The sequence below is a fragment of the Panthera uncia genome, assembly GCF_023721935.1.
Source record: "Panthera uncia isolate 11264 chromosome A3 unlocalized genomic scaffold, Puncia_PCG_1.0 HiC_scaffold_12, whole genome shotgun sequence".
Lineage (NCBI taxonomy): Eukaryota > Metazoa > Chordata > Mammalia > Carnivora > Felidae > Panthera > Panthera uncia.
The window spans coordinates 18,416,404-18,434,673 of record NW_026057579.1 but is presented as its reverse complement, the minus strand read 5'-3'; the positions used below and the strand labels follow the sequence as shown (position 1 = coordinate 18,434,673).

Below are 18,270 nucleotides of genomic sequence, written 5' to 3'. Positions count from 1 at the left end.
TGAGGGTAGAGGATGTTAACTAGGCCCATAGGTCATAGTGAACCTAATGAGATCTCTGTACAAGGCAGTGTAACAGGAACACGAAATTGCTCAGCCTCTTTTTCCCCCCCTACGAATGGAATGTGACATTGTGGGGGGAAAAATGAGTTTTGAAATATATTAACCTGTGTGGTCTTTTCACAAGTTGTTATTCTCTCTCAGGCTCAGTTCTTCAAGGAAAACATACAATATCTACTTTTTCAGATTGCTTTAAGGATAAGAGGAGCTGAATACAAAGTGCTGAGTTTGCATAAATGCTGTATTATTCAACCACAGACTACATTTATTAAGTATCCATATACACATGCTAAATATTGGATGGAAATGACATTAAGTTATTTGAAATTATTTTTTATTTAGATTAAAAATGATCTGAAACAAAATGAATAACAGACAAGGAAAAAAGTGGAAAAAATATGACTGAAGGAAAAATCAAGGTACTGGGAAGGTGGTGGTGTCTTAGGGGAAATGGAGATCGTAAAGGGTCTCATGGAAAGACCTGGGAAAACAATATGAAGATCATCCTCTCCCTACTCCATCCCCATATCCCCCCAAACCACTAAAGTACACTAAGAAAGACACAAAGATTTTGTGCTCTAATAGGGAGAGGAAAAAATGGTTTTAACTAAAAAATCCACCAAAATGTTATATTAGTAGATTGATCTTCCTGAGTCTCTAACCTATGAGCTTCAGAAATGTGACTAATCGGGGCGCCTGGGTGGCTCAGTCAGTTAAGCGTCAGACCTCAGCTCAGGTCATGATCTCACGGTTAGTGAGTTGGAGCCCCGCTTCAGGCTCTGCACTGACAACTGCAAGCCTGGAGCCTGCTTTGGATTCTGTGTTTCCCTCTCTCTCTGCCCCTCCCCCACCAGCACTCTGTCTCTTGAAAATAAATGTTTAAAAAAAAAATTAAAAAAAGAAAGAAATGTGACTAATCAAACATAATAACAGAAGAGCTGAAGATGTACTTTAATGGCTGGCCTGAATGATAAAAACTGTCTCTAAAATATATACCAAGTTTATTCAACAACAAGGGATAAAGGCATGGGATTGATTTGCTGTGGATAGAAAAAAACTCTAAGCATTTGGTAATTCCTAAACATATTCACTATTATATGTCCCAGTATCATCTTTGCTTTTTTTTTTTTTAAGTTTATTTTAGTAACCTCTAGGGGCTTGAACCCATGACCCCAAGATCAAGAGTCACAGGCTCTTCTGACTGGGCCAGCCAGATGCCCCACCTTTGCTTTATTTAAAAAATCACTAGATTCCTTGTATTATCTCTCAAATTGGTCAAGCATTGAAGATAAACAAATACTAGTCATTTTTTAAAGTTTTTGTTTCTTTTAGCCTCTCAGCCTCTTTCCAGTTACCTCTCAGGAGAGAAAGAAGAGGAGAAGGTGGTTTAAGCCAGTGTTTTTCAAACATGAGAAATTGTGAACCACTGAGACATACTTCTGCAGGTCCCAAGGGATTCAAGGGACCACCCCTGCCCTCCCTTGTCCAAGGCCAGGCAACGTTGCCTTAAAATTAAAAGGCTAACTTCAGAGTATAATGTGACACCAGTTCAATTGTTAAACATAAACTCACGATCACTCAAAATATAAAATGTTAATCCAGATAATCCCAAATAGGTTTAACATGCTTATATTATAAAACTAAAAGCATAAAGCTTTAAAATGTGCAAAGATTTAAAAATGTGTAGTGCCTTGGAAATACAAGACCCCCAGAGGGTAGCAGACCAAAGGCTGAGAAACTCAACCTGCATATGGAGGATGTTAAATGAGAGAATGAGAGAAGGGTGAGAAGTTGGGAAGTAGGTCTTCCCGGGCTTCCCTGCCCTTCCCAGGAGCTCCTAACTCTGTTTTTGACTCTTTATGTACTTCCTTCAAATCCTGTTTCTGATTATATTTTACTATTCATAAGATACTGTCTTTAGAAGCTCAGCAGTTTTGATGTAGGATTTTATTTTTAACTTATCTCCACAACGAACGTGGGGCTTGCAAACCCAAGATCAAGAGTTGCATGCTATACCAGCTGAGCCAGCCAGTCATCCCAGAAGCTCAGCAGGTTTGTTTTTTTTTTTAACTTTTAAATGTTTTTATTTATTTTTGAGAGAGAGACAGAGTGTGAGTGGGGGAGGGGCAGAGAGGGAGACAGAGAATCTGAAGCAGGCTCCAGGCTCTGAGCTGGCAGCACAGAGCCTGATATGGGGCTCGAACCCATGAACCATGAGACCAGGACCTGAGCCAAAGTCAGACACTTAACCAACTGAGCCACCCAGGTGCCCCTGGGAAGTTTTGATACATTCTTTCCCATGTGTGATTAAAGCTAGAAGAATGATCCAAGGGAAGGAAAAAAAAAAAGTGTGGGCCAAGATTTAGAGCTATGAAAGAAGGAATGAAGATATTTTGAAGTTATTAGAAAAAAGAGGGGAAAGAGTCCATTTCTGAGGTTCTGGGCCAACCCATAGTCCTCTTTGTATTGTTTTAAAAGGTGCCCAATGGGGTGTGTGAGTGGCTCAGTCAGTTGAGGGGACAACTCTGATTTCGGCTCAGGTCATGATCCAAGGGTTGTGGGATCCAGCTCATGCTCAGCATGGAGCCTACTTAAGATTATCTCTCTCTCTTTCTCTCTCTCTTTCTCTCTCCCTTTCCCTTGCTTGCACTGTCTCTCTCTAAAATAAAAAATAAAAAGCTGCCCAATAAATGCATTTTTTAATGTCAAAGAAGTGTTATATTTTAAGTTGGAGTCTTATATTTCTAGAAGGCCAGGCATAAGTTCATCTTGCAGCTGTCTACCTTTACTCAGGGAAATCACCACAATGAGCCCTCTACACATGCATAAAGGAAATACCTTATCCTAAAGAAAATCCTGAAATGACATTAACCAAAATTCAGATGTTTCAGACTGAGATGCTGGAGTTAATTTATTTATTAGTAATATAAAATGTTTTGCAGGACTATGCCCTTACAGAGAAAAAGAGATTATTTTTCCCCTAAATAAGAATATGGACTGGAATGTCTCTTAAAATCCTTACTTGTTCTTTGGAGACCTATGCATGTTTTTGTCCAACTGTTTGCTCATAGATGATCACAAAACTGGAGCCACTCTGAGGAGTGTACAAATCTTACCTCTGCACCTCATATAAGAGGACAGGCTGGCCTGAACCACTGGCATATCAAAAAATTATGTTATATATACCCAGATTATCCAAAGTCTGGAAAATGTCAGTGACTCCTGGAATTGTGTTAAGCAGGCCAGCATTGAGCTTTTTCCCCCTAAGGAAAAGGATAGTCCCTCAGTCAAATATTCTAGAGTGGAAATATGCAGGCCTTAAAGTGGAAAAGAATGATTCTCTTTGGACCCATCCCTGTTGCTGGCATTAGGATTCTAGGAAGTGGCATAGCCTGGAGATAACTGCAAGGGGAAATGGGCCAGCTGAGCTGGCTCTGTCTTATCAGGAATCTGAAAAACAGCCACTTCTAGTGGCAGCTGAGGGCTCCTCTTTGTTTCTAATGTCTGACTCTGTGTCTTGTTACATAGTTTGGACTGAGCTAAACTTTAGGGAATAAAGTGAAGAGATCTTTGGTCCAGTGGGTGGAACTACGTGGAGAACCCAAAGGAGGTGGTGGCAAAGTTCAAGAGCAGCAGTGGTTGGGAGCAGGGACAGCTGGCAAAAGTAATTTCCAGAGAAGATCTGTGGCACACTTACCCATTCCTTAGGGATTCCTCAAAATCCTTTAGTAAAAGATCTCCTTAGCTATATTGGCTATTGAGAATGGAGGACACAAGTTGAGTCTGACAAATTGGCACGTGAAAACCACAATGTTACTTAGAAAAACCCTGCTGCTTCTTGCAGTCACCATGGGGGCAAACATTCTTAATTGAGGCTCACATGCAAAGAAATGAATGACCTCACATTTGTAATCCCTCGGCTCTACAGTCTGCTAGGGACAGACAGCAGTAATAGGAAACCTGCCAGCTGGAATCCTACCATGTCCACCAAAATGGCTTTCTTTCCACTGGTCTGCCTACTCCTCCCACATGGTTGTTTCCTCAACCCCGAGAGTTTCCTCATGTGTATGTTTAGCTCAGTTCACAGACAAAATCTTGAGAGGATTCTTCTACAAAGCTCCGTAGTTATTTCTCTGTGTAACTCCATCCTTTCTGGCTCTCTGCCCTGGAAATGTTAACCACCTTGGCCTCCCTGAACTCTCAACTCTGTCTTCTCAATGCAATGAGATTGTTAGGCTCTGTGTGGGTTTCCTCTCTCCACAATGTGGCCTGAAAACTCTAGGTAATAAGCTGGGGGTACTCATAGGATTTACTTAATTTGTTTCCCTTCTCTCAGGGGCTATTATCCTGTGCTGCCTGTTATCCAATATCTGAAAACTGTTGCTTTATATATTTGATCCAATGTTCTAGATCGCTAAGGCAGTGGTAAATTTGGTTCCTCTTCTACCATCACGGCCATGTTTATAAATAGGTCTTTCAGTGATATTGTGTGTGTGGGTTTCTTTTAATCCCTTAACTGTTAACTGTTTCTGGCATATCAAAATGTATTTTGCCTTCACTCTTTAATGACAATTTGGCTGGAGATAAAATTCTAGGTTTACAGGGAACTGTTTTATCAGTCTTACTGTTGTTCTGTAGGTAATCTGTTTCTTTCTCATATTTCTAATAGCTTTTACATTTTTCTCTGTATCCTTGATATTTTGTAAATATCCCTCTGATATGTCTCCACATGTGTTTATTTTATTTGTACTAAAAGCTTTTTTTTTTTAAGCATCTGACTCTTTTTTTTTTTTTATGTTTATTTTTGAAGGAGAGAAAGAGAGACAGACATGAGTGGGGAGGAGCAGAGAGAGAGGGAGACACAGAATCTGAAGCAGGCTCCAGGCTCTGAGCTTTCAGCACAGAACCTGATGAGGGGCTCAAACTCACAAACTGTGAGATCATTGCCTGAGCCCAAGTCCGACGTTTAACCAACTGAACCACCCAGGCATCCCAAGCTTGAGTTTTTTTGTTTTCTTTTAGAGTTTGAGAAAGAGTGAGTGGGGGAGCACGTACACAGAGCCAGATGAGGGGAAGAGAGAGACAGAATCCCAAGTAGGCTCTGCACTCTTAGCACATAGCCCTACACAGGGCTCGAGCTCACAAACTGTGATACTACAACCTGAGCAGAAATCAAGAGTCAGACACTTAACCAACTGAGCACCCAGGAGCCACTAAAAGCTTGTTTTTTTGTTTTGTTTTTTGGGTTTTTTTAAATTTTTTAAAAATATTTTTATTTATTTTTGAGACAGAGAGAGAGAGACAGAGCATGAGCAGGGGAGGGGCAGAGAGAGAGGGAGTCACAGAATCCCAAACAGACTCCAGGCTCTGAGATGTCAGCACAGAGCCCAACGACGCGGGGTTCAAACTCACAGACTGTGAGATCATGACCCCAGCTGAAGTCAGATGCTTAACCGACTTTGCCACCCAGGTGCCCCTGTTTTTTTGTGTTTTTTTGTTTTTTTTTTTTAATTTGAGGACGAATGTCTTTCATCAAAACTTAAAAATTTTTATGTTTTCTGGAGCACCTGGGTGGCTCAGTTTGTTGAGCGTCCAATATCGGCTCAGGTCATGATCTCACAGTTTGTGGGTTCCAGCCCTGTGTTGGGCTCTGTGCTGACAGCTCAGAGCCTAGAGCCTGCTTCAGATTCTCTCTCTCTCTCTCTCTCTGCTTCTCCCCACTTGTGCTCTGTCTCTCAAAAATAAATAAATAAATAAACGTTCAAAAAAATTAATAAAAGGGGCACCTGGGTGGCTTAGTCAGTTGAGCGTCCAACTTCGGCTCAGGTCATGATCTCACAGTCTGTGAGTTCAAGCCCTGCGTCAGGCTCTGTGCTGACAGCTCAGAGCCTGGAGCCTGCTTTGGATTCTGTGTCTCCCTCTCTCTCTGCCTCTCCCCTGCGCATGCTCTGTCTCTCTCTGTCTCAAAAATGAATAAAAACATTAAATAAATTTTTTTTTAATTAAAAAAAAAAATTATGTTTTCAGGGGCACCTGGGTGGCTCAGTTGGTTAAGTGTCTGACTTGGGCTCAGGTCATGATCTCATGGTTCATGGATTTGAGCCCCATGTTGGGCTCTGAGCTGATAGCTTGGAACCTGCTTCAGATTCTCTGTCTTCCTCTTTTTCTGCCCCTCTCCTGCTCATGCTGTCTCTCTCAAAAATAAATAAACATTAAAAAAAATTCTTATGTTTTCAAACACTGTTTAACCATCAATCTCATATTTTTCTATATTTTTCTAGAACTCTCATCATACATGTTGGGGCTTTCAATCCAGCCTCCCTCTTTTTAACTATATCTGTCTTTGTACTATATTCTGAGTGAATTAACTTATTCTGTCTTCATTTATACCTGGTTTAGAGCTCTTATTTTTAAAATATTTTATTTGTTTGTTTATTTATTTATTTATAGCACAAGAAAGAGAGAGAGAGAGAGAAAGAGAGAATCATAAGCAAGCTCCATGCCCAGCACAGACCCTGATGCTGGGCTCCATGTCACTGTCATGAGACCATGACCTGAGTCAAAATTAAGAGTTGGACGCTTACCTGACTGAGCCACCCAGGCACCCCTAGAGCTCTTACTTTTTATTTTCACGATTTTATTTCTTTTAGTCCCAAGCAAATCAAGCCAGGAGTTCCTTTACTTGCTTTTGGAGAAGGTTTCGTCATTCTCTGTTCCAAGTGTGCTCCAATAATAAACAAGTGTCCTTATCAGATTCTCTCTCTAGTTTTCTCATTTACTTTCTTAAGAATGTTCTCCCTGGAGAGATTTTTCTTCTTTCCCAGATGTAAGAAACTTTGTAAAAACAAAGGTCAAATTTCAAAGTGAAAAGCCAGAGGTGAGGTAAAGGGGAAAAAAAAATAACACTTACATTGGAAATCTTCAACTCATAACTGCTAAAATGTGAGGCAGATGTCACAAAACTTGGAATGGAAAACCATAGGTTTTATGGTCTAATTCATATCTTCTGAGTCTGGAGAGTCAGAGAAAGGGAGAGTTCAGTCTTCTCTAGACTATTCTTCCCTCCTTTAACTGCAAGTTCAACTCCTATTCCTTTTTTTTTTTTTTACATTTATTTATTCTTGAGAAACAGAGTGAGACAAAGCGTGAGCCGCAGAGGGGCAGACAGAGGAGACACAGAATCTGAAGCAGGCTCCAGGTTCTGAGCAAGCGGTCAGCCCAGAGCCTGATGCAGGGCTCAAACCCGCAAGCTGTGAGATCATGACCTGAGCCTAAGTCGGATGGATGCTCAACCAACTGAGCCACCCAGGTGCCCCTCCTGTTCCTTCTTTAAAACCCAGGTCAGACAGGTATTAGTCTTATTTTCTGGGAAACCTTATATTAGTTTCCTATGACTGCCTTAACAAATTACCACAAACTTGGTGACTTAAAACACCACAAATTGGGGCGCCTGGGTGGCGCAGTCGGTTAAGCGTCGGACTTCAGCCAGGTCACGATCTCGCGGTCGTGAGTTCGAGCCCCGCGGCAGGCTCTGGGCTGATGGCTTAGAGCCTGGGGCCTGCTTCCGATTCTGTGTCTCCCTCTCTCTCTGCCCCTCCCCCGTTCATGCTCTGTCTCTCTCTGTCCCAAAAATAAATAAAAAACGTTGAAAAAAAAAAAAAACCACCACAAATTAATTTACTTACAGTTCTGGAGACCAGATACCTGAAATCAGTTTCACTGGTTTAAAGTTAAGCTATCAGTAATCCTGGTTCCTTTGGGGGACTCTAAGGAAGAATCCATTTCCTTGCCTTTTCTAGCTTCAGGAGGCTGCCTGCGTTCTTTAGTGTCACTCCAACATCTTGCTTCTGTGGTTACATTTCTTTCAGTTCTGTAGTCACATCTCCTTCTGCCTCCCTCTTTTATGAGCACTTGTGATTATTTAGTACCTATCCTGATAATCCAGGATAATTTTCCCATCTCAAAATCCGTAATCACATCTGCAAAGTCCCTTTTGCTATATGAGGTAACATTTGAAAATTCCAGGGATTAGGATGTGGATATCTTTGGGGGCTATTTACTCAGCCTGCCACATCTTCCTAGGTATTTTTCTTCCATGGAGTCAGTCATGTCCTTCTCTCTTCAGCCTGTGGAACTTTATACATATTTCTGTCGTTGCTCTGGTTAAGTGTTGTGAACGTTTTTGTTTATACAGATATCTTTCCAAATAAATAGGAGCTCTTTGAAAACTGGAACTTTGTCTTATTCATTTGTTATCCTACTGCCTAGCATGGTGCCTGGCACATAGTAAGCACTAAATAAATATTTAATTAAATTGAATTTTATTCTCAGATTCAAGCCTGGCAGTACAACTATAAGCTATAAAATAATGGAGTCTTAAACTACCAGCGCTAAAAGGGATGTCAAGTCCTTTCCTTATAGTCTGAATCTATATTTTATCAGGAAATAAGTTTACATTTAGGAGAGTTGTCTTTATTACTACAACAAAGATAAAACAAAACAAAACAGAAAAGGTTACATTAGGGTTTTAGCCCAGAAAAAGCTATGGAATGACTTGATAATTATTTTATTTTCAAATTTTATTTATTTTGTAAGAGTGAGTGGGAGGGGCAGAGAGAGAGACAGAGGCAGAATCCCAAGCAGGCAGAGCCCAATTTGGGGCTTGAACTCAGGAGCCATGAGATCATGACCTGAGCCAAAATCAAGAGTCCAACGCTTAACTGACCAAGCCACCCAGGTGCCCCTTGATAATTATTTTAAACTCACAACATTCCTGGGAGATAAGGCAGATAATTACCTTTAGGTCAGTAAAACATGGAGCAAAATATATGACAGATGAATTTGATTTGAGCATAATTGAATACCATTGTGGAAATCAAATAATCTCAGGTGAATTATTAATTTACATGGGATGTCTGGTTTTTTTATTCCCCAGTGCCCCTACTTAATCCATTATGTTTATCTTAGAAGTTGATTCAATTTCTTGTGACATGACATAGAGGTAGAGTTAAATAATAATTCCTATTTAATTAGCTCAGAGGCCTAAGTTATGAGGCAATGACCCAAGGAATCATTCCTAGACAGGGATAAGGTTTGAGCTATGGTGATAGTTTTTACCCTTCAGCCTAATGACAGTCCAGGGTACTTGCATCAGAATCACCTGGGAAGATTCTTAAACATACAGATATCCAAATTCTCCTCCTCCCCCCAAATTTGGATCCAGTTGATTCAGGGAAGGTCCTGGGAATGTGTATGTTTTAAAGTACCTCAGATAATTCACAATTATCAAGAAATCTAGGCTTAGTTTTGAGGTCCTTAATTTGAGGTCCTAAAGAAATGTAAATGCCAAGCTTGGAAGAAAGGATCCATATGACCTGAGCCAAAACCAACAGTCGGATGCTTAACCAACAGAGCCAACCAGGCACCCTCAGCCAGGTGGTTTCTTATAAAACTAAAATAATCTTAACAATCCAGAAATTTCACTCCTTGGTATTTACCCAAAGGAGTTGAAAACTTACGTCCACACAAAAATTTGCACACAGATATATATGGGAGCTTTATTCATAATTGCCAAAAGTTAGAAGCAACCAAGATGTCCTTTGGTAGGTGAACAGATAAAATGAACTGTGGTACATCTAGACCATGGCCTATTATTCAGCACTAAGAAGAAACGAGCTATCAAGTCATGAAAACATACGAAGAATTCTTAAATGCATGTATCATTAAGTTAAAGTAGCCAATCTAAAAAGGCTGCATACTATAGGATTCCACCTACATGACATTCTGGAAAAGGCAAAATTATGGAGACAATATTAGTGGTTGCTTGGGATGGGAAGGCAGAGCACAGAGGATTTTCAGGGTATGCTCTGTATAATGCTCTATATGATATATGCCATTATATGACTATCCAAACCTATAGAATGTAAAATACCAAGAGCAAACCTTAAGGTAAACTATGGATTTGGGGTGATTATGATAGAGCACTCTATGCTCATCCTTAATAAAATGTATACAGTTCTGGTGAGTGATGTTGATAATGGGGGAGAGGCTATGCATATGGGGTGCAGTAAATAATACGGGAAATCTCTGTACCTTTTTCTAAATTTTGTTGTAAACCTACAATTGCTCTTAAAAAGTCTTAACTTTACTCCTAACTAAATGCAAATTAAAATATCTTTTTTTTTCTTAATGTATCACCAATGTTGAAAAGATTGATAATATCCAGTGTTAGTAAGACTGTTGGGAAGCAGAAACCTAACATACCTTTTTTATTTTTAACCCTAACATACTCTTGATAGTATTGTTATTTGATATATTTTTGAAGAGTAACTTGGCAATACCTATTCAAGTTAAAATGGTTTTAGCCCTTGACTTAGCAATTCCACTTTTAAGAATGTATAAAAGTATTTTTCACAAATAGCCAAAGATGTGTGCAACAGGATTTTATTATAGCTTTGTTTATAATAATGTTGGAAATAATCCTGATGCCTCCTGGTAGTTATTAATTAAATGTTGGATAGGGGCGCCTGGGTGGCGCAGTCGGTTAAGCCTCCGACTTCAGCCAGGTCACGATCTCGCGGTCCGTGAGTTCGAGCCCCGCGTCGGGCTCTGGGCTGATGGCTCAGAGCCTGGAGCCTGTTTCCGATTCTGTGTCTCCCTCTCTCTCTGCCCCTCCCCCGTTCATGCTCTGTCTCTCTCTGTCCCAAAAATAAATAAAAAACATTGAAAAAAAAAAATTAAATGTTGGATAATGGAATACTCTATAGTGGTTAAAAAATTAAAGCAGTGCTGTATGAGCTATGGAAAAAAGTAACAAAGTAAATTGAAAAAGGTTGTGAATTATCGGCTTGCTTTCATTTTAAATTACATACTCATATATTAATATATGCATAGAAAAAAATGGAGAAATATACATCAAAGTCTTAATTATTTTATTGAAGTAAGATTAGGAGAGATTTCCACATTTTTTTTTTAATTTTTATTTATTTTTGAGACAGAGACAGAGCATGAACGAGGGGAGGGTCAGAGAGAGAGGGAAACACAGAATCTAAGCAGGCTCCAGGCTCCGAGCTGTCAGCACAGAGCCCGATGCGGGGCTCGAACTCACAAACTGTGAGATCATGACCTGAGCCGAAGTCAGACGCTTAACCAAATGAGCCACCCAGGCGCCCCGAGATTTTCACATTCTATAGCGATTGTTAATTCACAATATTTCATAGGATTCTTGTGAGGATTAAATGAGTTAATATGCCTAAGGCAATTCAAACAGTGGACCATAGCACATAGAAGCTATTAGATAAACATTGCTATGCTAAATACGTTTATTTTTTTAAAGCAGAAAAAAAATAAATGAGGTTGCAAAATGCAGTATTTGAGCATTTCAAACATGAAAAGTTAAAAATAAAAGCCAGAGGAGGCCAATGGGTTCTCTATGCATATTTGAAAGAAAGAGCTAGTTGAAAAGCAAAGGTGATAATGGTAAGGATCAGACAGAAGAGAATGGTAAACTATAATGATAATATCAACCAATATTTAATGAAAGTTTATAGTGGACCAGGTGCTCCAATTGATTCTGAACCCCCAAGGAAAAAAGGTTAACCTGGACAGGAGGGGGGTACATCTTTCCTCTGAAGATCAGAACAAAAAATTTTAACCTCAATTCTTCTGAAATTATATGCTAAATTTGGTGGACAAAAGAATTTTTTAAATAACCAAAACAAGATTCATAACTTTCCTCAGATTTCTGAGAGTGTGTGAGCCCTCTCAAAGGTAAAAACAAACAAACAAACAAAAAACAAAGAAGGATGAAAGATTGGTTTTAAAAATAAGTTATCTTGAGGGGCGCCTGGGTGCCTCAGTTGGTTAAGCGCTTGTCTTCAGCTCAGGTCATGATCTCACAGTTTGTGAGTTCGAGCCCAACAACAGGCTCTGTGCTGACAGCTCAGAGCCTGGAGCTGGCTTCTGTCTCCCTCTCTCTGCCACTCGCCCTGTCATGCTCTCTTCCTCTCTCTCAAAAATAAATAAACGTAAAAAAAAAAAAAAGTATTTTGAGATGAAGAGATGAGAAAATGAGGCTTTTGCCATATACAGTATTCTTTGTATTAAGATTAGAGATTCCCTTTAAGGACAGTGAAATTTCAGGATTATGACATTCCCAAGTTCTGATGATTAATTCATCTTCCTCCCTTCATATTGTACGTACAATGGCAGAGTTAACTTCTTACCGCTCAGATTCAGCGTTTAGTTTTCGAAGATCAATGCGTTCACCCAGAATCTATCCTCTTTTCTTTCCACTTCCTTGAAGTCAATCCAAATTCTTTCCAAACATCTTTTCAAGTAAGTCTTTGATAAATCTTCCTGTTTAGGGATGCTAGATCTGGCCCTTATCAACTTTTAATGAATAGTTTATGCCTCTGATTCAGGTTTTTTTTGTTTTTTTGTTTTTTGTCATCTAGCATTGACATTAGTAATTTCAATTTCTTAGGAGGATCAAAGGAGTTATCTGTGAAAACCTCTTGCAAAGTTTGGGCAAATACCAGTGCTATGCAATCACGAAACGTTAACTATTAATTTTTAGAATGTGTTCAGGGAATTTTTTACGCTTTCTGAAGAACTGATGTCCTGCGCAGTCTCACCCCCAAATAATGAAAGTGGGTGGGCGCTCCTCTCAGATTGAGGCTACGTCTCTCTCTCCTTTTGTCTCTTAGTCGGACTAGAACTGTCATGGCGCCTTCAAGAAGAGAGGGAAGGCCGGCCTTTCGCCTAGCAGAATCATCGGAGGCACCTGGACTGGACGGAGGGGTGGACAGAGAGACCACCCCCAGTTGAGATCCAACACACCGAAGCCTCCAAGAGGTCTCGGCCGGACACGGTGAAGAGGAGGAGACCGTGTTGAAGACTGCCTGCGAGCGACCGTCTCCCCAGAGCACCGCCCATCGTGACCGCCTTATCCAATGGAAACCCAACGGCAGTGCGGCACCGCCCATCTGTTGGTCGGGACGCCGCGAGGGCGGGGCCCGCAGTTCGGTTGCGCTGCGGAGCGCAGCTGTGAGGGAGTCTCTCTGGTCCGCGGCCCCGAATCCGAGCTGGAGCTGAAGCACAGGCTGCGGGGAGCGGAGTCGGGAGGTGAGCACCGAGGGGAATGAGCGGGAGGGAGGGGTTCGGCGAGAAGGCGGAAGGGTCGGCCTCCGCGGCGCAGGGCGCTGGGACCCCGGCCGGCGGGTGTCTGGAGGCGGCCCTGCTCGGTCGGCGGCCCAGGCCCGGCCCGCGGGAGCCGAGGGACCACCTCGGCCCCACGGCCCCTGCCCGGCCCTCCCAGCCTGCCCTGAGTGGTGGCGACCCGGAATTCTGCCGGCGCGGGGCGCGAGGCCCTAGCGTTCGTGTCGAACTGGGGCTGACGAGAGGCGGGGCCGGCGGCGAGGGCGGGGGCGGGGGCGGCGGTGGCGGGCCCCGCGGCCTGCGGAAGCGCAGCGTCGGGGCCGCGCCTGCTGGCTGAGGCCGGCGCGCCGACTGCGCGGGGGCGTGGCCTGCGCCCCTGACGGCGCCGCTGGGCTGGCCTTTGATGAGGTGGCCGCCGCTGGCTCCGGGGCCTGCGGGACTGCCCCCGCTCCCTTGCGGACAGCGGGCTGGGCGACCTGTTGGAGCGTGAAGCCGTCCCCTGCGCTTGCTTGATGTCTGACGGGACACTCCTGTAGGTCCCAGAGGCCCTTTGGTCTGAACCGGGTGCGGGCAGCCTAGAGGCCTGTGGCTTGAGAGCTTTTGCTGAGGAGTTGAAATGCAGAGGGACTGCAGCCCAATAAATGAAAGTCTCGGAGAGAAACTTTGCCCGACGATCTACCCAACTTGCTCTGAAGTGAACACACTATGTTTCTCGGGTGGCTGGAGGTGGCGAGGAGGTTCTCTTTTAGGGGCGTACATGGCCTTTTCCTTCTGTGATCTCTTAAACCTCTGAACGACCCTGAGGCAAAACTCCCAGCAAAGATCTCTTCATCAGTAGGGGAAGTGCTGGGGGATTTTGGGCATTATCTTCATTTTGCCTGCTGGGGAAAGATTGGGAAGGGAGAAGACAAGCACATTCCAAGGACATGCCTATGACTGGTAAACGTTTGGCTTCTCTTGTGGTGCTCTACTCTCTGTGCCTGGGTCCAGAAATTTCCTTAGAGCCCATTGGCTATATTGGCTTCCTGTATTAGAACTTCACTGGCATTTCCTATTGTAATCTAGCTGGAAATTATACTTAGCTGTTCAGATTCAAGATGCGTCCTATAAATGTAGCTGCTCTAGAGAGTAATCCATATGAACTTTATTACCATTTTCTTAGCTACTTTTCAGGGGAACAAAAAGGAAAACAATCTCTAACTTGTTTTCTGGTAGATTACTAAGACATACAGGTAGTAGCTTTCTTGGCTGGTTGAATAAAATCTATTGATAGGCAGGTCCTAGAAAATAACAGAGAAAGGAGTACCTGAGTGGTTCAGTTGGTTAAGCATCTGACTCTTGATTTTGGCTCAGGTCATACATGATCTCACGGTTCCTGAGTTTCAGCCCCAGGTTGGACTCCGCGCTGACAGTGTGGAGCCTGCTTGGGATTCTCTTTCTCCCTCCCCTTCCCCTGCTTATGCTCTTCTTTCTCTCTCTCTCAAAATAAATAAACATTAAAAAAAAAAAAATAACAGGAAAGAATATCTTGCCAGATTTTCTCTTGTGCTTTGTTGTCCTCTGGTATTGACTAGAATGTCATCTAATAAGAATCTCCTGATTCAGGTTAAACATAGTATAGGTTGAGAGCAGAGATGGGCAGAAGTGGGTATCCAAGAGCTGTAAAATAAGGGCTTTTCAGAGGCTTCTGTATTCTGAACTGACTTAGAGGAGCAAATCTACTTTCCAGGATGTCACTTCTTACTGGAACACCCCCTTGAGCCCGGCACACACAGGTTTCAACTCCTTCCCGCCCTTTGTTTTTAGACACATGGCATAACATTCAGTGACTGTCCTGTGACTATCTGAACATGTTAGTGATGTTTAACTTTTGAGAATTTTTTTCTTCCAAATAGTCATGTGCCTTGAAAAAAATGTTATATAGTACTTTTTCCTGTAACGGCTGTTATCTTGAGTTATTTGTACTTGAGGGAAAATCTCTGTCAGATCTAGTACCTCAGAGGGTGGAGCCTTTGAGCCATGTGAATGAAATGAAAGCTGGAAGCTTAAAGTCCTAGATCTGTTGTTTTTTTTTTTTAATTTTTTAAATTTTTATTTATTTTTGAGAGAGAGAGAGCTTGAGTGGGGGAGGAACAGAGAGAGAGAGGGAGACACAGAATCTGAAGCAGGCTCCAGGCTCCGAGCTGTCAGCACAGAGTCCAACGTGGGGCTCAAATCCACGAGCTGTGAGATCATGACCTGAGCTGAAGTTGGACACTTAACCAACTGAGCTACTCAGGTGCCCCCTAGATCTGTTTTTAATTTGTGGCTCCATGAATGTGGGCATCTTATTTATTTTATTCACTATTATATCTCAAGTACCTAGCTCAGTACATGTGACATATGGTAAGTGCTTAATAAACATTTGTTGAATGAGTGAATGAAAAAAAAATGTTGCTAACCAATACCCATTTGCACGCTCACATCACAGGGAAGGTGAAGTCATCAGGGATGAAGTCACTAATCACTGCCAGTCACCTGGCCCAAGGGTATCCTCAGCATGGACTGGCAGACTTGATCTGTGTATAGAAGAGCTGGATAGTGAATGCCAGAATTAGTTCTAGTGATATAAATTAGCTGAGAGTTTCAGCTAGATAAATTGGGTGAGAGTGCTACAGGTCCAGCACTGATTTAGGGCTAAATCAGTAGAACATTTTGGGGTCTGGAGTCATCTGTTCTGAACAGGGCCCATGTAGGTTAGTTCTTGAACATAGTGGAAATAGGGGCAGGTAAGGATTCAAAGGGAAGGCTATTGGGTGAGTATTGCTGAGAAGGAATGGTGTCCCTGATTTTGGGGGGTTCATTTGTTCATTTGGACTTTACCAAGGAGGGGGGTTTCATTGTCCTAAATCTTAGGTTGGCCATTCTTGGGTGGGTCATCTTCAACCAAGATAGCTTCCCTTCTCTAGGGGCACCTGGGTGGCTCTTGTTGGTTAAGCATCCAACTCTTGATTTTGGCTCAGGTCATGATCTCACAGTTTGTGAATTCAAGCCTCATGTCAGGATCCGAGCTGACAGTATGGAGCCTGCTTGAGACTCTCTTTCCCTCTCTCTCTGCCCCTCCCCAGCTCGTGTTTGCACACGCACGTTCTCTCTCTCTCTCTCTCTGTCTCAAAATAAGTAAGTTTTAAAAAACAAAATATTAAAAAAAAAAAAGATACTTTCTTTTCTCTAGATTAAGAGAATAGCTAATGTTTCATTTTTCAGACAGGATTAATTTGATTTTGGATTTAAAAGAAACCTGTTTTATTTTCTTTTTAACCCCAGATGAGGTTATTAGGATTAAATCTTTATAGATGTATCCTGACCCACTCTACCTTCTCCCTCCAACTTTGCCCCAACCAATGCAGGCCTGAGTGTTCGTTCCAGCATGTCGGAAGGGGAGTCCCAGACAGTAGTCAGCAGTGGCTCAGACCCCAAGGTAGAATCCTCATCATCAGCTCCTGGCCTGACGTCAGTGTCACCTCCTGTGACCTCCACAACCTCAGCTGCTTCCCCAGAGGAAGAAGAAGAAAGTGAAGATGAGTCTGAGATCTTGGAAGAGTCACCATGTGGACGCTGGCAGAAGAGGCGAGAAGAGGTAAGGTGGTGGTAGTGTCATTCTTGTGGGAGTGAATTCTGAGAGGTGAGAAGTGGAAGGGGAAAGTCTCAGAGGGCAGCCCAAACTTTAACAGATATGTGGAGTATTAAAATGGAGGACTTATAAGGAAACTTTAATTATTCCTTTTCATTTGAATTCTCAGGTGAATCAGCGGAATGTACCAGGTATTGACAGTGCATACCTGGCCATGGATACAGAGGAGGGTGTAGAGGTTGTGTGGAATGAGGTCCAGTTCTCTGAGCGCAAGAACTACAAGCTGCAGGAGGTAGGTAGTGCTGAAAGGATGTAGCCTGGAGGATGTGACAATGCACGTGTCAAAGAGGGATTGGTGGCGGGAAGCTGCTGAGGAGGAGAGTACGTTGGGGTTAGATCATTTCTGGGGAGGGATAGGAATGCCTTTTCAGGATTACAGTGATTTATGAACCCTGTCATCTGACTGTCTCCCCTGCTTTCAGGAAAAGGTCCGCGCTGTGTTTGATAATCTGATTCAGTTGGAACATCTCAACATTGTTAAGTTTCACAAGTATTGGGCTGACATTAAAGAGAACAAGGCCAGGGTAAGAACTTTTTCTTGAGTTTACTGCAGAGAGTCTAGCTACATTTATTGTTCTTTTTACATTTAGACATGAAAACAAGGTAGTTTTGAAACAAAACTGGAATTAGCTGTTAGGGAGATGAGAGTAGGACATTGCCTACAAACTGTGTCTTTTGTCTTGTTACAGAAGGGGCAGAAATGAGCGAACTTTTGTTTCCTTCCCATAGTTCTAATTGTTCATAGTTTTCTTTGTCTTGTTAAATCTAAGGAAGTGGTACCAACAACCGTAGGAGGGAAACTTAAAACAATAGCCACCACCACCCAGCTTCCAATGGTGTCTATGTCACCACATAGGGGATCATTTCTACTGTAAGGCCTTATTTGAGTGCTTTGCCTCTCCAGGTCATTTTTATCACAGAATACATGTCATCTGGGAGTCTTAAGCAATTTCTGAAGAAGACCAAAAAGAACCACAAGACTATGAATGAAAAGGTATGGAGGGAGAGCAGACAAAGCTTTAGGCCGGTTTGGGGGTTTTAAAAAGATTATATTAATTATGAAGCTAATCAGGGGAACTGCTTGGAGGGTTAAGAGAGGGAGTTACTGCTGACCCTTTGATCAAACTGTTCCAGGCTTGGAAACGCTGGTGCACGCAAATCCTCTCTGCCCTTAGGTAAGTAGGATCTGGTTAGTGTTTTTCCCCTATTTCCTGATTTAGTTCCTCCAAACAAATTTTAGGGCACTACTCTGCTGTTCTTTTCTGCCTCTGCCCACTTTTTTTGAGTCATATACTTTCAAGATTAGGCCCCTATGGTCTTTTAAAGGGTCTATCCTAGTGCCCTAACCACGGAATATCTCCCACCTCTTTCTCCCACTGCTT

The 18,270-nt window shown here is 42.4% G+C and overlaps 1 protein-coding gene across 1 annotated transcript in view; it reads left to right on the top strand.

The window, feature by feature from the left end:
- Positions 1-12,145: 12,145 nt before the first annotated feature.
- NRBP1 (nuclear receptor binding protein 1) overlaps positions 12,146-18,270 on the top strand; it is an 11,637-nt gene continuing 5,512 nt past the window's right edge. The window contains exons 1-6 of the mRNA XM_049652723.1: positions 12,146-13,182; positions 16,605-16,834; positions 16,998-17,120; positions 17,311-17,412; positions 17,793-17,882; positions 18,023-18,063. Coding sequence (XP_049508680.1) covers positions 13,011-13,182; positions 16,605-16,834; positions 16,998-17,120; positions 17,311-17,412; positions 17,793-17,882; positions 18,023-18,063 — 758 coding nt within the window. The 5' untranslated portion in view covers positions 12,146-13,010. The remainder of the gene's footprint in view (positions 13,183-16,604; positions 16,835-16,997; positions 17,121-17,310; positions 17,413-17,792; positions 17,883-18,022; positions 18,064-18,270) is intronic.